The sequence below is a fragment of the Octopus sinensis genome, linkage group LG19, assembly GCF_006345805.1.
Source record: "Octopus sinensis linkage group LG19, ASM634580v1, whole genome shotgun sequence".
Taxonomy (NCBI): Eukaryota; Metazoa; Mollusca; class Cephalopoda; order Octopoda; family Octopodidae; genus Octopus; species Octopus sinensis.
This window is the reverse complement of record NC_043015.1, coordinates 19,255,850-19,276,764: the sequence shown is the minus strand read 5'-3', so window position 1 is coordinate 19,276,764 and position 20,915 is coordinate 19,255,850. Positions and strand designations below refer to the sequence as shown.

The window sequence follows — 20,915 nt, the reverse complement described above, 5'->3', positions numbered from 1 at the left end:
ACATCCGAGCAGTGGCACATGGAAAACAACATTTGAGCGTGGCTGTTGCCAGAGCCGCCAGACTGGCCCTCGTGCTGGTGGCACATAAAACTACCCACTACACTCTCGGAGTGGTTGATGTTAGAAAGGGCATCCAGTAGTAGAAACTTTGCCAGATCAGATTGGATCCTGGTGCAGCCTTCTGGCTCGCCAGTCCTCAGTCAAACCATCCAACCCATGCCAGCATGGAAAGTGAACGTTAAACAATGAGGATGATGATGATAGTGATGATGATGATGATGATGATGATGATGATGATGATGATGATGATGGTACTACCTTGTTCATGGCTAGTGTAACTAGGATCCATGTGTGGGAAATACTATCAAAGGCCTTTCAGTAATTGATCCAGACTACACTTAGACCCCTCTTCTTTCTTCGGCTGTCTTCAGTAGCTGATCTTTACAGTCATATGAGCCATTGCAGCATCCCTTCTGCTTTTTGGAAACAGTTTGCTTTCTTTCAGACGTTTGCTCATTCTCTGTGATATTATTGCTTTCTAAATTGTAGGGAGACAAATTATCTGTCTGTAATTTTCTGGGTTTACCATTACGGTGGATTTGGGAGTCATTCAGGCATTGTCTTTGGTTCTGCTAGTATTTCATTAAGTTTCTCAGCCAGCTTTTTATGTGTTCTTGTTAGGTATTTTAACCAGACATTAGGGCTCTTGTTGTGTCTGGGTGCCTTCCAGTTGCTTAGTTTTTGCCGTACTTGGATGACCTCTTCAGTTGTTATTGGGGTTTGAAGTTGCTCAGGTGCTGTGTTCATTGTTTTGATAGATCTTTTCTGAAGTTGTTCCTTCACTGACCATATTCCTTTCCCCAAATTCTTCTACTTCTGCTGTTGGTGCTGCATTGATCTCTCTTTTATTTTTGCCAAGTTCTTGGTAGAATCTTTTAGGGCTGGAGTTGAACTGTTTGTTTTGTTCAAAGAAACATTGACATTTGTCATACTGGCAGATTCTTTGTGCTTTGGGGAGGATATCTTGCTTTAGCTGTTCTTTTACCTCAGGTATACCTTATTCTGTTATTTTGTATTTATGTAGTATTTTTCTTCTCTTCTTGTTGCTTAGTAGTGTTGCTTGTCTACTAGTTTCATTAAAGATTGACAGATCCTTTCCCTTATTTTCTATTTTTTCTGGATATTATTTATCCATAGGGTTGTTTGGGTGGTGATGCTCCTGTTTGGATGGGTTTTAGTGGGTATTCAGCTTCTTTTGTAGCCACAGAGGCTGCTGCATATATCATATCATTTAGCCTGGTCATATTAACATTTGCTTCTGTTGCTATTATTTCTTTGACAACCAGGTTCATGCTATTTATTATTGATGTTGTTTTATTACCAATTTAAATTTTTTGGAGGTACAACCAGTAGTCCATACTGAGATCTATAGCTTTGATTATGCTAATTTTTAGAGTGTCATAATCATTAGTTTCACCTTCACTGTTTCCAGGTTTTAGATTTGTTTTGTATTCCCTCCCATTCATCTTACTATTATTATTATTATTATTATTATTATTATTATTATTATTATTATTATTATTATTATTATTGTTATTATTATTATTATTATTGCCTTTGCACAGCTTCTAATGCTGGAGATGTGCTATAGTGTCAGCTGTTTACTACCAGTGAACTAAGGTAACACCTCTTACTTTGCAAGCACCTTTCGGAGTATTCGAGCGGTTCCAAGTAGTGTTGTTTTCTGCAAGTGCTCCACCCTTATTGCAACCCCTATTTGTTCCACGTACTTCTCGAGATTTTTTTTCATTGTTCCCAGAGCTTCAACAATTATTGGTATTACTGCTACCTTTCATCGACCACAACTGCTTAACTTTCCAAGTTAACCTATCATACTTCTCGACTTTTCTTTCTTCTTTATCACATACCTTGTCAGCTGGGCATGCTATACCTATGATCCAGCATAGTTTGTTTTCTTTCTCAATTAAGACTATGTCCGGCTTCCTATTCTCTATCTCATGGTCATACTGAGTCATAAAATCCCATAGGATCTTTACATTTCTATTATTAATATCATCATTATTGTTATTATTTATTGTCTTTGCACAGCTTCTAATGCTGGAGATTACTATGGTGTCAGCTGTTCCCTACCAGTGAACTAAGGTAACACCCCTTATTTTTCAAGCACCATCTGGAGTATTTGAGCGATTCCAAGCAGTGCTGTTTTCTGCAAGTGCTCCACCCTTATTGCAGCCCCTATTTGTTCCATGTACTTCTCACGATTTTTAATCACTGTTCCCAGGGCTCCAACAATTATTAGTATTACTACCAGCTTTTTCATTGATCCCAACTGCTTAACCTCCCAAGCTAACCTGTCATAACACTCGACTTTTCTTTCTTCCTTATCGCATACCTTGTTGTCAGTTGGGCATGCTATATCAATGATGCAGCATCGTTTGCTTTCTTTCTCAATTAGCCTTATGTCTGCTTTCCTATTCTCTATCTTATGGTTGCACTGAATCATAAAATCCCATAGGATATTTGCATTATCATTTTCAATAATGCCTTCAGGTTTATGTTTGTACCACTCTTTTGCTCTGTCAGGTCTATATTTGTTGCAAAGTGTCCAATGGACAATCCTTGCTGTATTGTCATGACATCTTTTATATTCTTTCTGGGCTAGAGGCATACATTGACTGGTAATATGCCATACAGTTTCACCATTTTGTCCACAAATTCTGCACTTATCCCTTTTTGATGTGTTGTCTATTCTGTATTTGATGTAATTCATTCTTAGCGCTTGTTCTTGAGCAGCACAGATTAGAGCTTCTATTTCTGGTTTTAAATCACTTTTAGTCATCTATAGCCATCTTTTTTCTCCATCTGTCTTATCTTCAACATCCCTATGAAATTTTCCATGCATTCTTTTCTTTATCCACCCATTTTCAGTTTCATTCATTCTCAAGTGCTTGTACAGTGAATTATATTTGCAATCTTCCATCCTACCCAAACCTGACCTTCTTAGTTCCAATATTATCATTATTATTATTATTATTCTATGCTTGACTTTTGCTTTACATTTGTACAAGTTGGCTCCAAGTCTCACCCAGAGACCTCAAGAGACAACAAGTTGGAAGTTCATGTTGGTATTATGCCTAGGGTGCCATATATTTGGTTTTGTACTTACTGTTGTACTAGTGAACGTTTAAGAAACCATAAGAAAATTATGTTTGTTTTAAAACTTGAGATTACATAGAAAATATTTTGTGTAGGATATGAGCAGTTCCCATGAGCACTATCTTTTGAATTTCTGCTATTTTTGGGTTTCCTATTATTATTATTATTATTCTGTAGTCTTATTTTTATCATGTGCTTTCACTGCACTACTGAGTACAGCTCTGTGTGCCTTGGGTGTGTCTATGGTTTGTTTTGTGTGGAGGCACATGGCCTAGTGGTTAGAGCAGCAGACTCACGGTTCGAATCTCTGACCGGGTGATGTATGTGTTTATGAGCGAAACACCTAAGCTCCGCGCGGCTCCGGCAGATGGTAATGGCAAACTTCTGCTGACTCTTTCGCCTCAACTTTCTCTCACTCTTTCCGCCTGCATCTTGCAGCTCACCTGTGATGGACTGGCGTCCCGTCCAGGTGGTGAACCTATACGCCAAGGAAACCAGGAAACAAGCCCTTATGAGCCTGGCATAGCTCGAGAAGGAACAAAAAAAAAAAAAAGGTTTGTTTTGGCATTATTTTTGCTGGATTGAAAGTGCTTTAATAGGATGTTTGCAGTGCTTAGTAGTGCTATTTACTGTAGGTTATGTATATTCGTAAGTCCTGGTGTTTTAGTTATGTATTTATATGCTTTTTAATCATACCTAATGCACCTATTATTATAAGGATTGTTTCTGTTTTTAGGCTCTACATTCGAGTTGTCTCTATTTCCAGATCTTTGTATTTTGAGAGTTTCTCTGTTTCCTTTAGAGATACATTGTCATCTGTTGGGATTGATGCATTAATTAGAAAGCAGTTTTTTCTTTGGTGATCTCTGACAATTATGCATATCTAATCTGATAGCCTTGATCTCTCTGTCTATGTTTATTGGCATTGTCATTTTCTGAGACCTTTTCTAGAATATGCTTATACCATCTTTTTTCTATTGTCATTTCATAGTGTTGGCATTGCTTCCAGTATATATAAGTCCCAACTCTATCATGTCTGTGGATATATTTCTTCATAGCCAGGACTGGGCAGCCAGAGACAATATGATTTATTATTTTCCCCCCATCATCACATGTTCTGCTGTTACTTATTGTGTTTTTCTTCATTATGTGTTTCTGGTGGTTTTGAGTGGGGAGGCTTTGATCTTGTGCTGCAATTAAAAATCCTTCCATTTCTGCTTTGAGTCCTGAGCATCTCAACCATTGTTGGGATTTTACTTTGTCTATTCCTTTTCTATTTGGTTTATCTTAGTATATGTCATGTAAGGGATTTTTTGCCATCATTTTATGGTATTTTGTTGTTCCAGTTTTAGTTTAGATTTCAGTTGCTTTACAGTTTTTGTTGTTTGCCCTTTCTTCATAGTTGTCAAGTACTACAACTTCTTTCTTGTATTTTTTGGCTTCCTTAAAGACAGAAAACAGTGTTTTGTTTAGCTCATGTTTTGTGGATTTTTGAAACAAATCTCCTTGGTTCTGAGTTAGATATTTCTGTAATCCTATGGTGGTTATTTTATAGTAGTTTTCTAGGTGCATGAGGCCTCTACCACCTTCAATTCATTGTATATTAACCATTCTATGTCAGATTTTGGTAATCAATCTAAGTCATCAATCCAAGTTATGGTAATCAATCCAAGTCATCCTTAGACCCATCTTTTTCTTTTGGTTGTCTTCAGTTATGGCTTTATTGATCAATAACTCATCATATTTAATATCCTATCATTACCAGGAATTTTATTAGTATTTTGATTCTGGATATAGTAAATTTTATCCTAATAGCTAGCTTCATGATAAGGCATAGTTATAGTACTTTTCATTTTGTGTAGATACATCCTCATTGACTGAAAGCCTTGAAATATGATTTGATGTACTTTTAATGATAGAATTTATGTGTGTGTGTGTAGATGTATATATATTTATATACGAGTGTGTATTAAAATTCTAGTATTTATAGGTTGTGTTTGTATGCATGCAAGCACATGTATACATGGATACCTATATGTGTGTGTGCTCATATTATACTATATTTGTGTATGTGTGTTATGTGTGCTGGTTTGTTGGTGTGTATATAGGTATATGAAGTGGAGAACTGAGTCTAAAAATATTGGTTGCCAGGAGACTAAGGGGGCCCACCCACAACTACAATGCTATAATTTAATTTTTTTTTTGGAAAAAGTATTCTTTTCAACTGTCTACAGACATAGCCAGGCTGAAATGACTAATGCATTCTTCCAGGAGTGAATAAAAAGTTCTCAAACTTGAGGAGATGGACTCCTTAGATACTAACATGGGCCCCCATATATGGAGGGGCCCACTTACCATCAGGCAAGCTGGCAACCTGGCCAGTCTGCCACTGGGTATATGTATGTGTTTTGTGTGTATATGTGTGCATATATATGTATATGTTTGCATGTGTATATGTGTGTGCGTATATATGTGTGTGTGTGTGTGTGTGTATATAGATATGTGCATGTGTGTATATATGTATACATAGGAGCAGGTATGGCTGTGTAGTAAGAAGCTTGCTTCCCCAACCACATAGTTCTGGATTTAGTCCCAATGTGTTGCCACCTTGGGCAAGTGTTTTCTATAGCCTAGGGACAACCAAAGCTTAGTGAGTGGATTTGGTTGATGGAAACTGAAAGAAGCCCATCCCCCCCACACACATATATACAACATTATTATCAAGTTAGATAACAGAGAGATCTAATGGATTACAAATTAATTTATTAATTACTTAACATATTCACCTACAATTGTTTCATTTCACAAACAAATTTAAAATTACAAAAAATATATAAATATATAATTTTGCATTTTAAATACCTTATATGGAAAATCATCAGGGTGAACAAAGGACAATGAGGATTACATTAGGATACATTTGAAATACTCAGAATAAATAGACATGTTTATTATGTGTGTATGTATATGTATATGTGCACGCATGCATTAAAATTACTACTTTTATTCAATGAAATAATAATAATCATGAATAGTGGGTTATAGTATATAAGAGTAAAGTAATATAATAAATAAAAGAAAGTAAAAGTGAAATAAAATTTATACTCATGTTTGTACACATGTGTGTGTATATGCTTATATATATACATTGTTTTTACTGATATTCCCATACAGTCTGTATGTTTTTCTGGTACTTAATTTCTCAACAAGAATGGAGAAAGTAAACATAGAGTTTTCCCCTAAAGACATCCCCTTACACGTTAAGGATGAATATATCTGGCTACTTATCCATAGGATTAATGACTTCATTAGAAGAATTAGATGGAAAACTTACCATTTTGATGTCAAACGGAATAAGGACCCTCAAGCAAGGAATACTGATAAGAACTATGGGAGAATTTTTAGAAGCAGAAAGAGCCCGCCTCCGAACCCACTCCTGGAAAATTTCGAAAAAGATCTACTGAATCTTATAGAAGATATTAAATTCAAAGAACACCCGTTAAGATACAACCCTCACCTCAAACATCTCAGAAACTTTGTTTATTCAACTCGGAATAAACAAGGAATCTTAGTGCCAGCGAATAAAACTGGTAATCTGTATAGAGTAGATTACACTCTTTATAGCAAGCTAATTAAGAAGGAACTCAACTCCAAATATAAAATTACAACAAAGAATAATTTGAAAAAAATAAACCTAGAAATGAAAGAAATTATGGAAAGATACAATTTAACAGATAGAACGGAGCCACTTAAACCGTGTGAACCTAGAATCAACCTTAAGGACCACAAAAGGAATTTCATGGAAAACCCTTCGGTAAGACTTATTTGTCCAACTAAGTCAAACATTGGCCGGCTTAGTAAATCTATCCTGGATACTGTTCTACTCCAAATAACCCCGATTCTTCCCTTAAGTCTCTGGCTAAATACCAATGAAGTATTAAAATGGTTTAATTCTCTAACTAATACTAGTAGTCTTTCCTTTATTCAGTTCAACATAAATAATTATTACTCTAGTATTTCCCCCATTTTGCTAAATAAATCACTTATATTTGCCATGAATCGCTCTCTCATATCTGGAGAGGAAATCGATATGGTGCTATTAGCTAGAAAAACATTTATAGAATTTGAAGGAAAATTATGGACTAGAGCAGATACCCCTAATAATTTCGATATACCCGTGGGTTCTAGTGATTCGGCTGAGGTAACTAATTTGGTAGGTGTGTATCTATTAAAGTGCATATAGTGCTATTAGTGCATATAGTGCTATTAGCTAGAAAAACATTTATAGAATTTGAAGGAAAATTATGGACTAGAGCAGATACCCCTAATAATTTTGATATACCCATGGGTTCTAGTGATTCGGCTGAGGTAACTAATTTGGTAGGTGCGTATCTATTAAAGTGCATAAAAAGGGAGATCCCGGAATTACAAGGTGGTCTATACAGAGATGATGCTCTGTTTGTTATTCCTAGTAATAATAAATCTAGCATTGAACGGATTAGAAAGAAAATTAATAGGTTCTTTAAAGATTTCAACCTTAGCATAACTTATGAACCTGGCACTAAAATAGTCAATTTCCTAGATATTACATTTAGACCTTAACTCTAAGCTGCATTACCCATTTAGAAAGGAAGGTGAAACCACGAGATACGTAAAGAAATTATCCAATAATCCCCCAAATATAATAAAATCTTTGGTTAGAAATATTTCCTTAAGAATCTCTAAATTATCATCTAATAATGATATATTTAACTCTCATTCTGAGCATTATAATGCGGCGTTATCTAAAGCAGGATACAACCAAAAGATTACCTTTATTGATAAGGAGAGCTTACATATTCCTAAAAATGGAGGTAACAGTAACCACGTAAACAATAATATAGATCACGCCCGAAATAAAAGTAGAAATAGATTTACGGTGGCAACAAATCTAACGTACAAGCCTAATCATAAGAATAAAAATATAGACCAGAGCATAGGTAACTCTGATAAAACCAATTTAGATAAATCAAAAAAGCATACAAATAATAGTAATAAATATAATAGCACTGGTGAAATTAGTAATAATTCAACTAACCCTAATTCTAATTTAAGAAAATTTAATAAGAAAGATATAATCTGGCTGAATATTCCTTCCAACTGTGCGATTTTATCGGATATACAAGGCAGATTCAAATTAATTCTAGAAAAAAATTTTCCAGCCTCTCATAAATATCATAGAATAATTTCTAAAAGAATGGTTAGGATTTCTTATTCAACCCTCCCAAATATGTCCACTATAATAGCTAAGATTAATAATAAAAACATTAAGCTAGCCAGGAATAAGACTAATACCAACATGAATACCAATAACAATTGCAATAATATTATCAAAAATAAAAATAATAACCACAATAATAGTAACTATCAAAACAAAGGTAGCATCAATAACCATGGAATAACTAATAATAATATTAATATTAATAGGAATAATAATGATAATAATAGGAGCAATGCTAATAGAGAAAATATCGGGAATGAAGACAACATTGATATCTATAATAGCAATATGCATTCGGATATAAATACTAGCAATAATAGTAGCAATACCAATAATGTGAGTAATTATGATATGACTATAGAGCTAAATGATAGTGTTAGCGGATCGATAAATGATAACACAGCTTTAGATAACAACATTACCTATAATAACGATAATTATACTCATAGTAACTTGAATAGCAACAATATGGGATATCTATCCTTAAATAATTCTACATCTGATGATGATCCTCCTAGGTGTAATTGTAGAATTAAGTCAAAATGCCCGGCACCTGGCCTGTGTGGGGTAAATAATGTGATCTATAAATGTACCATAACTACTGAGAATAGCAAATTTTTTTATTTAGGTTGTACTATAAAATTTAAACAAAGAGTTAGCAATCATATCTCTTCATTTAAGTTACGTCATAAAGCTGGTTGCACCACACTTTCAAGTAAGATCTGGGAACTCAAAAATAATAATATTAAATATAACCTTAATTGGGAAATAGTTAGAAGAGCGATGCCTTATAGAAATAACAGGGTAGGTTGCCAACTCTGCTCCATGGAGACATGTGAAATTTTAAGGCATAGAAAAAATAAAAATTTGTTAAATAACCGTATTGATTTAGGTCCATTCACTCAAAAATTAAGACTTAAATATTTTAAATAAGAATCGTAGAGAATAATCGTATAGAGCTAGGTCTATCTTGTTTTTGCTAAAAAAGCAAAACTCTAAAATAATATATATATTTTAAGTAGATATCTGTGAGCTCTTACTGGTGTTCTTTCTTTCTAACTATACCTGTTTTAGAACACAAAGAAACAAATGGTATTTGTAAGTTGCCAAAAATTTTAATTGACTATATAGTTAATTTAATTTAATCTAATTTAATTAACCCAACTTAAATCAAATAAATTGCTAATACTTACTAATTCTATTCTAAGTTTAATAAGTAATGCTACTCCCTTAATAATGACATAAAGATTTTTCACTATGATTTTCACTATATTTTGAATAAACAATACTCTCACACCTTTTTCTATAGAAATTAATTGACCTCTAGGTATAAACCTAAAGTCTGTCTTACAATGTATAAACATTTGTATAAATAGAAACATTAATAAATAAATAACCTCCTGTTCTAGTGTTGCACTTAAATCTCTTAATGTATTTTCCTCTACTGATAGCCTTTGACCCCTTTGATACTTTCTTTTGTTCTCTTTATATTCTTATACCTGCCTTTAACTCTGTAGGAGTGGCAGTTAATAGCTGTATGATGGTCAAAAGTAATGTTCTCTTTTATAAATTTTAAATCTCAGATTCCTGCAACAATGACCTAGATTTTCTGTCACCACAGAAATAAACTAAACTTTGTAGGTTGTGTACTTACACCCCTTCCTCCCATAATCTCCCATAATGTCCTTATTTGGGCGGTTTCTGCTTCACTGATTTCTTTTGAGACTTCTTTTAGCCAATATAGTCAATCTCTTCTTCCAACATAGTAATTTTGTGAAACGAATAGAAGTGTGATCAACATCTTCTCATATATCAGGAAATTACATCTACATTATTATGGATACATTCATCTTCTCTGAGTATGAAATATCTCCTCATATCTCCGGAAATTACACCTGCATTATTACGGATGGATTTACCTTTTCTGTGAAGCTAACAAACTTTTTTAAAAACCTTTTATAAAACTGTGCATCATTAGAGAACTTTTGAAGTCTGCTTACAATCTAACTTTGCTTTTCATAGAATTCTCTTCGATACTTCATGAGTGTAGCCTCACCCCCTAGGATGTTTGGAAAACTCATGTGTTTTGGCTGATGAATACGGGACACTTGTATTTGCTGCAATATTTGCAGCTTTTAATAAAGCTGTTCTTCGTATGAAACAATTGTACTGAACAACTAATCCATTCTTGTTGCTTTTTTCTTTTACATATACAAGTAATATTTCCACTAATAAAAGCAAAAAAAGACCGGATTTAGTCCTATGGAACAGAGACCGGAGAATAGGAATTTTACTAGAAGTGACAGTACCTTGGGAAGAGAACATCGGCAATGCAGAGGAATGAAAGGAGAAGAGGTACGAAAAGCTAACTGAAGAATGCAGAGAACAGGGATGGAATGTCGAATATTATCACCTGGCAGTGGGGGCTAGAGGCTTCATTGAAAGGAAAATGACAACGCTTTTCAAAAGAAGATTTGTTTTTTCTAGCTCCGAGCTGCAAAAACTAATAAGGAGAGTGCAGGAGGTGGTTGAAAAAGTCAGCTTCTATATATGGCTGAAGGAGGAAGACCGAAAATGGCTTGAAAGTCATAATATGCCAGCGGGAAATATCGTTAGGTGAGACAAGCTGATACTGAATCAGCTTCGCTGACTGACAGGTGACGGTTGTTTAGAAAATGCACGGGCTAAAACTACGTGTTTTTTGTGTCGTCTTCTAAATGTTTCACGTTCTTGTCCCGTTTGTATATTTTTTTACTTTTACATATATACATGGCGGCTACGTACCCCTTTTTTTATCCTATACGTAAGTATATACTCTTTATCTCACGAAGATATGGAGGTAAAACAGTAAAATATCACAAGTACAAAGATCATTTGAGAACGTCAGGTTTCTAGATGAGCTGAAATAAAACTCAGCATTTCCTTCGTCAGCTCAACATTTCTTAATTTTGGATTTGAAAGCACTAAAAGAATGAACATACCCATCCGGCAATGTATCACCTCAGACGAACACCCTCAAACTGCCAGTACTAGCAAATTCAAAATGTACAGGCGAAGATTCCTGCTTTTTCCTCTTCCACTCACGTGAGTTATCTAGTAAACATACTATAACAGTGAGAACCGTAGTAACAGAACAGGGAGAAAGGAATTATAATATCAATAATTGAGGGTAAAATTAATTAGTTATTAATCAATTTCACCAAGTAGTGTTCAGTATGTAAAAGGACCATTTAAGGCATATTCAAAATATTACATTAAATAATTAGGGTTTAGTAAAATAAATTACTTTGCCACATACTGAACTTTCTAGAAATAGCAGCCAAAAAGTTTTTTAGCCATTTCCACTACTTTAAGAAAAAATTCTCCCAGATAATGTTTACTCAAAAATAACTCACGAAGATATGGAGGTAAAACAGTAAAATATCACAAGTACAAAGATCATTTGAGAACGTCAGGTTTCTAGATGAGCTGAAATAAAACTCAGCATTTCCTTCGTCAGCTCAACATTTTTTAATTTTGGATTTGAAAGCACTAAAAGAATGAACATACCCATCCGGCAATGTATCACCTCAGACGAACACCCTCAAACTGCCAGTACTAGCAAATTCAAAATGTACAGGCGAAGATTCCCGCTTTTTCCTCTTCCACTCACGTGAGTTATCTAGTAAACATACTATAACAGTGAGAACCGTAGTAACAGAACAGGGAGAAAGGAATTATAATATCAATAATTGAGGGTAAAATTAATTAGTTATTAATCAATTTCACCAAGTAGTGTTCAGTATGTAAAAGGACCATTTAAGGCATATTCAAAATATTACATTAATAATTAGGGTTTAGTAAAATAAATTACTTTGCCACATACTGAACTTTCTAGAAATAGCAGCCAAAAAGTTTTTTAGCCATTTCCACTACTTTAAGAAAAAATTCTCCCAGATAATGTTTACTCAAAAATAACTCACGAAGATATGGAGGTAAAACAGTAAAATATCACAAGTACAAAGATCATTTGAGAACGTCACGTTTCTAGATTAGCTGAAATAAAACTCAGCATTTCCTTCGTCAGCTCAACATTTCTTAATTTTGGATTTGAAAGCACTAAAAGAATGAACATACCCGTCCGGCAATGTATCACCTCAGACGAACACCCTCAAACTGCCAGTACTAGCAAATTCAAAATGTACAGGCGAAGATTCCTGCTTTTTCCTCTTCCACTCACGTGAGTTATCTAGTAAACATACTATAACAGTGAGAACCGTAGTAACAGAACAGGGAGAAAGGAATTATAATATCAATAATTGAGGGTAAAATTAATTAGTTATTAATCAATTTCACCAAGTAGTGTTCAGTATGTAAAAGGACCATTTAAGGCATATTCAAAATATTACATTAAATAATTAGGGTTTAGTAAAATAAATTACTTTGCCACATACTGAACTTTCTAGAAATAGCAGCCAAAAAGTTTTTTAGCCATTTCCACTACTTTAAGAAAAAATTCTCCCAGATAATGTTTACTCAAAAATAACTCACGAAGATATGGAGGTAAAACAGTAAAATATCACAAGTACAAAGATCATTTGAGAACGTCACGTTTCTAGATTAGCTGAAATAAAACTCAGCATTTCCTTCGTCAGCTCAACATTTCTTAATTTTGGATTTGAAAGCACTAAAAGAATGAACATACCCGTCCGGCAATGTATCACCTCAGACAAACACCCTCAAACTGCCAGTACTAGCAAATTCAAAATGTACAAGCGAAGATTCCTGCTTTTTCCTCTTCCACCCACGTGAGTTATCTAGTAAACATACTATAACGGTGAGAACCGTAGTAACAGAACAGGGAGAAAGGAATTATAATATCAATAATTGAGGGTAAAATTATTGATATATATATATATATATACTAAGCAATAAGGGTTTAGCAACGAGTTGCCTTACCACATACCGAATTTAGAAATAGCAGTCAAAGGGTTATAGCTATTTCTTCTACTAAAAAGGGAGATCTCAGTAAAAACAGCATTTGGAAGGCAGACACAAACAGGTAAGAGAGAATGAATTGACTGCAATCTATCATACATTTTTTTAGTTATCCACGGACGTACGTTTCGAAATCAAATTTTTAGGAAAGCATAAGAATTAAATATTAAATATTAAATAATTCTATCTTACCGAAACTTCTTTTCTCTTCAGCGTAGAATACTATAATCATAAATGATTATATATTGAATTTTGAGATACCAGAAGGCACCAACTCAACTCAGTATCAGAGCGAGCTAGAATCCGCAACTGGTATCACCGAATTCAATTTGTGAATGAAACGATTGTGTCAACAGCCCCTTCCCACCCGCGTGTAGCCAAAACAAGATGCTGTGGTCATCTACTGAGATAAAATATGGTTATCCGTAATAATGAAGGGTGAAATTAATTAATTTGGAAAAATTATCAATTACACCAAGTAGTCTTCGGCATGTAAAAGCCTCATTCGAGGAAAATTTAAGTAATACTAAGCAATAAGGGTTTAGCAACGAGTTGCCTTACCACATACCGAATTTAGAAATAGCAGTCAAAGGGTTATAGCTATTTCTTCTACTAAAAAGGGAGATCTCAGTAAAAACAGCATTTGGAAGGCAGACACAATATATATAAGATTTAAAGAACGAGAAAAGGTATGAAATGAATTTATTTATTTCATCAGTTGATATCTATTTGATTGTAATCATATGGATAGCAACTGATGAAGTGAATATATTCATCTAATATGTCTTCTATTTCTGTATATTTTATATACTCCTAATGAAATAATTATTAATAATTGGATTTCAACTGCATTGGACTATACATTACACACCTTTGTATTGGCTTACTATGTAGTCTGTAGCCTGATCCACTAAAGGAGCTTTTCTGTGAGTACCACTGGATTATTTAATTCCATATATTGTGCATTAATTTTATATATATACACACACATACACATATATATGCATATTTATATAAAATGTTTTTCTAATCCACTTGTAGGTAGGGAAGTTAAAAGATTTCTTTATATATGCTGATAACAATATTTTGAAAAGTATTTTATTCTTATTTGCATTGAATATTTAAACATAACTTTGTAGGTTCTACCTTTGGCCATATCTCTAATGGTTTCTTTTGAGTCATCTATCATGATGTTAGGAATGCCAGCTGAAATTTACACACATGGATTATCCTATGCGATTTCAATGATAGGATTTTCCCTGTCTCAGTTGATTTCAGCATTTATTTATGCACCGTTCTTCCACAGACTTCAAATTACCAGTGTTTTTGAAGTAAGTATCAACTGCTTTATAATTAAATATTAGTCTAACAAAATAATTTCTTACAGTTATTCATAATTATTTTTAACTATAACAATATATTTTGAAAGCAGTTTGAATGTAGTAGTTCTCCAGAAGAGATATGTTTCTATTTTTAAATCTGTTTTGTTTCTTCTCTGTCATCAGAGCTGTTCACAGTGAACAAAATAAAATAACAAAGATCTGATTAAAATATTCTTTTTTGTTTTTGCTTTAAACTTTACATGTGCGACAGTGTAAAAGATTATTTCTAACTGCTATATTTTAGTCTTCATAAATATTGTACAATTGATTTTTCAAAAAATTCGTCTGTTTACATTATTTTAAAAATATTTGTTTCATTTTAAATTTTACAGTATTTAGAACTTCGGTTTCAATCCAAATCTGTACGTAATGTTGGAACACTATTAGGAATTCTGAGTTATGTGAGTAAAACTTAATATAAAATACACTTTGAAATTCAAATGTTAATTTGCAACTAAAATTTTGTAAGTATGATGAATATAGTTAATGAATAGATATTTACATTGTCTTTGGTAACAGAATATTTCTCAATAGTATATTTGATTTTCATCTGAGAAATTCTTTTATATGAGAAAAAATAAATTTAAGGTTGGGGAATTATTATGATAACAATAATAAGGATCTCTGAGATGGGCCACAACTTTGTAACTATTTGGGTATAGTTGCTTGGCCTGGACTGTGTACAAGGGGGCACTGAAAAGTTCCTGGCTTTGGGTAAAAGAAAATACAGTAAGATCAGTTAATTATGATTTTATTCAGGCTGGTGAAAGCTGCACAGGCCATGTACAAAGATGCTGTCAGTAAGGTGAGAGTTAACCCTGAGTACAACGAAGAATTTGGTGTACAGGTAGGGGTTCATCAAGGCTTAATCCTTAGTCCCCTCCTTTTCATCATTATCCTTTAGATCATAACAGAGGAATTCAAGACCAGTAACCCCTGGGAACTACTATACGTGTATGCTAATGATCTTACGCTCTTAGCAGATTTCATAGAGCTAGATGAAAAATTCCAAGTGTAGAAGCAAAACTGGGAATCTAAAGGTTAACTTAGCAAAGACTAAGGTCCTAGTAAGCAAGAAAACTGACAGGACTATGCCCCACTCAAGTAGGTGGCTCTATTTGATTTGTAGGAAAGGTGTTGGCTGGATCTCCATATGGTGTACCCAGTGTAAGCTATGGACACATAAGAGGTGCAGTGGGTTAATTGGAAGATTATTAAAGAAGATAATTTTTGTATGTGGAAGATGCACAAGGTCCATAAAAATTTTAGTGACTCAGGAAATTGATTCTCTCAAATGCCTTGGTGGCTCATTAGAGATAGTAGATGATTTTTGCTAGTTAGGGGACCAAATTAGCTGTGGGAGAGGATGCATGGAGAGTGTGATAGCTAGAATAAGAATAGGATGGAGGAAATTCAGAAAGCTGTTAATTCTGTCGGCCACGAAAGCTTTCTCTCTCTGAGTGAAAGGAAGATAGTATGATGCATGTATACAGATAGCAATTCTACATGGTAGTGAGATGTGAATTCTGAATGCAGAGGATGTGTAATGTGAGTGTTCATGTTCGACAAAATGCTAATGTTCTGAGAGAGAAGTTAGGCATAAAGAGGAATTATGCAAGAAAGAAAACTGCACTGGTTTGGTCATGTGATGCAGATAGGCGACAGCTCCATAAAAAAGTGCCGACCTCTCAAAATGGATGGAACATGTGGAAGTAGGAGACTCAGGGAGACATGGTATGTTGAATCTTTCAGGTGAGATGACAAACGACTGAGATGTCTGGCACCTTGCCATACTTAAGAAGACCTGTACTCTGCAGCAGAAGTGTTAAGACCAATCCTTCTGGCAGTGTAAAGCACTTGTGGTGGTGTCATGTTAAAGTGCTCATGTGGTGCCACATAAAAGTGCCCGTGTGGTGTCAAGTAAAAGTGCCTGCATATTGCCATGTAAAAGCACCCATGCGGTGTCATGTAAAGGTGCCTGTGTTGTGCCACATAAAAGTGCCCATGTGGTACCACCTAAAAGCACCCAGCACACTCTGTAAAATAGTTGGTGTTGGGTAGAGCATCCAGCCATAGAAACCGTGCCAAATCAAACTGGAGTCTGGTGCAGCTTGCCAGCTCTGGTCACACCATCCAACCCATGTCAGCATGGACAATGGACGGTAAATGATGATGATGATGATGATGATGTTCCCTCTTAGATTCTTGCACTTATTCAACAAACACTCTGTTACGTTGACTGTTCCATATTCTAATAATAAGGATTTCTGGCATGGTAGTAAATTTGTTGGGGAAAATAATAATGTTTATCATCATCATCATCATCATCGTTTAGCGTCTGCTTTCCATGCTAGCATGGGTTGGACGGGTCAACTGGGGTCTGTGAAGCTGGAAGGCTTCGTCAGGCCCAGTCAGATCTGGCAGTGTTTCTACGGCTGGATGCCCTTCCTAACGCCAACCACTCCGCGAGTGTAGTGGGTGTTTTTTACGTGCCACCTGCACGTATTATTATAATAATAATAATAAACAGCAGTAACAACCCATAAAGAAAAAAAGCCCAGACTCTGTTAAATGTAGCATTCATCTGTTGATAACCCAACTCATCATGAAAGATTAATCACAACAACAATCATAAAGATCAATCATCAAAATATTTTGACAGTTGATAGAATCACCTATCTAGGTAATATCATCATCAGTTGCATTGGTAATATTGAAATTGGTGACAGCAATGGAATTGGTGAAGTTGTGGTTGTATTCCAGAGGATGTGCACTGCCTAGTTCTCCAACACCATTGGCCTACACACAAAGATCTGGTTCCATAACATAGTTCTATCAACAGTTCTCAGTGCCAGTGAAACATGGAAGAGCACTGTGAAAATTGATGAGACCAATATCATGTGACCAGATGTCCCTGAGAGAATGTGTGAGATTCTATCTTCATGAGATGCTTGTGTTGAAAGAGAGCATGTGAGTAATACTTTTCAATGGATGGTACCAAATATGTCTGGTTTGTGGCATTGACTCTGGCAGAGGGGCAAATTAGATGTCATAGTAATATAATATTCATGGCATTTCCAGTGTAGCATGTAGGAAGGATTATGAGAAATTTGTAACCAGGAAAGGGTGATTAGAGTAGAATCAATAAGGTATTATAAAGATGTGATAGGGGGAAATAGAAATGAAAGAGAATTAGTTAAAATCTTAGAAGATGCACTTAGGAAAGACATCACAAAAAATGTGCTTACAATCAATTATTTAACATGAAACATGAAGGTAGTCAGAGCTAAGATATGTGATCTTAGATGACTGGACAAAAGCCATTCAACATGACAATAATGGCCCAATTTAGTCTTTGGCAGACAATGATGAGCATGTGCTACTTGATCCGAAGCAGGTGTGTTCAGCTTGTGAAAGCAATTTGCTTGATTGTATGGGACATGTGGCAGGCCAGAATGCAATATAGTTTTCAGTATCTGTCTCGACAGCTTGTCATGAAAAACCAACAACAGCTGCAGAAATGTGGAAAATGATGGTTGGCTGCACAATGGGCAAGTTTATCACCTGGTTTGGATGATCTGCCCTATGGGCTTTACTTTGTGCATGTCATTACTGGCCTGATTGGTGATTTGCAAATTTTTGCCATCCCAAACAGACCTATCCAGAACATTCTCCATCTCATACAATACACCACAGAGTGTTTGGGCAAAGAGCCTGGCATGAGTGGGGTTCTGATAAATTTAGATTAATTGAAAGCTTTCAATAGGATTGACCACCAAAACATGATATTTGAATCACTGCAATGTACAGTGAAATCTACTCACTGGTTATGTGAATGGCCACTTATCTTAACCATTCAGTATTTCGTGCTTGGTCAGTAGAGGTTGTCTCCTTTGTCTCTTCTGTATGAACTGACTTTTGAGCAACTACTGTGGAAACTAGAGACAGTGAGGTGTATCCTGCATGAACTAAGACCACATATGCAGACACCAGACACCAGAGATGTTCAGCAAGCACTACTCTAAATAACTATGAAGTAGTGAAAAGAGGCAGAAGCAACCGAGAAAAGTCAGTGGGCTGGCAGCTTGGTACCTGAAGAGGTAGGTCCATGCTGTCCAACAGCATTGTGGGACCAGTTAAATTGCTCAAGACCTGGTTTGGTCCAGATCTCTGAGTGGAAAAGAACTGAGACAACATATGCAAACATGCACAAAAGCTATACCATCTCCAGCAATTCCTTGAAGGTGAACAGGCATGGCTACCTTTTGTCAGACAGACCTTTCAACAACTTGTCTCTTTGACCGAGAAGCAATCCACGGTCAAGCAAAGACCAAATCAAGGTTCTTGGTGTTAGGAATATTGTCAAGTACTTACAGCCTGTTGAACAACATGAGAGGTGGAAGTCCCACTTTTGCTTCTAGAAGCAAACATGACATTTTGGGCATTGATGAAAATCAGCTGGCTAGTCTGTTTTAGAGGTCTTTTGGGCCAAGACCCAAGAATGATCTCCAGAAATCCCTGGCTTGGCAGTGATACTAAGTGGTTGGGGGGACTACCAGTTCAGGATAAACTCTAACCTGCCTGAGATGCATGCACTGCAACCACACACTTAGTAACCAAGCATGACTTGACTTGAGGAGTTATGTTGAATATCTTATGTGTGTATGAGTTTGAATTCTCTCAAGGTTGATTTTGCCTTTCATCCTAGTTGATAAAATAAGTACCAGTTGAGCACTGGGGTTGATGTAATCGACTATCCCCTCTCCTAAAAATATTTCAGGTCTTTTGTCTATTGTAGAAAGGATTATTATTATTATTGTTGTTGTTGTTATTTTCTGTTGATATTGACCTGCTGAGTGACAAACAGCAACTTAGAGTAGGCTTTGTAGTATAATGTTATCACTCAACATAGTTTCCAGTACTTTTTTGTTTTACTTGTTTCAGTCATTATACTATGGCTATGCTTGGGCAGCACCTTAGAGAATTTTAATTCACCAAATTGACCTCAGTACTTATTTTTCAGTTTTAAGCCTGGTACTTATTCTAGTGGCCTCTTTTGCCAAACTGCTCAGTTATGAGGATGTAAATACATCAACACCATTTGTTAAGTGATGGCAGAAGACAAACACACACACACACTCACACAAATGATGAACTTCTTTCAGTTCCTCTCTACTAAATCCCTTCACAAGGCACTTGAGCAAATATCTTCTACTATAGCCCAAGGCTATAGTAGATGACATTTTCCCAAGATGCCATGTAGTGGGACTGAACCTGGAACCATGTGGCTGGGAAGCAAACTCCCTACCACACCTTCATGCCAGTGGCTGTTGGGTTTTCATTCTTGGCTCAAGTAATGACAGAAAAGAAAAAAAAATTTCAGAATATAGGTTATAAGAACAAGAATTTATGTAGAGTGTGAGTGTTATCATTTTGCGCTATTTTCTGGATTTCAGACATGCTAGGTTTACCAGGGTTTTTTTTTTCAGGGAAGCTATTCACAACTGGTATTGTTTTGTCTTCAGATGCCACATTGTGCTTATTTCAGTTTCTAAACAGTTATATTTGGCAAGTTTACCCTATTCCTTGGCAGGTACAGTTTTTGAGATGGTATTGTTATACTATAAGTAGGCCTTCTTTTCGGTGTCTTGAACAATAAGATCTGGGTTGTTGATATTAGTTGTGCAATCAGTATGTATTGTAAAATCTCAAAGATGGTGTTGTTGATACTTTCAACCACTGATTAAAATTGGTATCCATACCAACTTCTTGCATGTTTTGCACTAAGACTTTTGCAAAGTCCATTGAATGTATTGGTCAACTCTGTCTCATGTTTAACTTTATAATCAAATAAAGCCAGGGTTACCTATACAGATGCAAGTTCAGCTAAGTTCCAGTCGATGACATTAAAACCATATTGTACATCAGGCACTGCTAAGCTGTTAATAGCTTTTACATAGTTCTTGGAATTTAATTCAGTATTCAGGATCAGCTTAACTCTTCTGTAGTACTCTTTTCTCAAGTCTCCGCCATCATTTGTGCATGCTGAATACTATCACTCTTATTAATGTCAAAATATTTATAAATTTCTTCTGGGGTAACCATGTATCTCCTCTATA

General features: G+C 35.2%; 1 protein-coding gene across 3 annotated transcripts in view; it reads left to right on the top strand.

Moving 5' to 3' along the window:
- The window catches only part of LOC115222205 (sodium-dependent multivitamin transporter-like), a 135,643-nt gene that overhangs the window by 17,917 nt on the left and 96,811 nt on the right, over nt 1–20,915 (top strand). The window contains exons 2-4 of one of the 3 annotated variants that reach the window (XM_029792357.2): nt 2,110–2,163; nt 14,554–14,745; nt 15,129–15,197. The exons of 1 other annotated variant lie outside the window; for it this stretch is intronic. In XM_029792357.2, coding sequence (XP_029648217.1) covers nt 14,578–14,745; nt 15,129–15,197 — 237 coding nt within the window. In that variant the 5' untranslated portion in view covers nt 2,110–2,163; nt 14,554–14,577. The remainder of the gene's footprint in view (nt 1–2,109; nt 2,164–14,553; nt 14,746–15,128; nt 15,198–20,915) is intronic. One more of the 3 variants, XM_029792356.2, reaches the window with a different exon arrangement.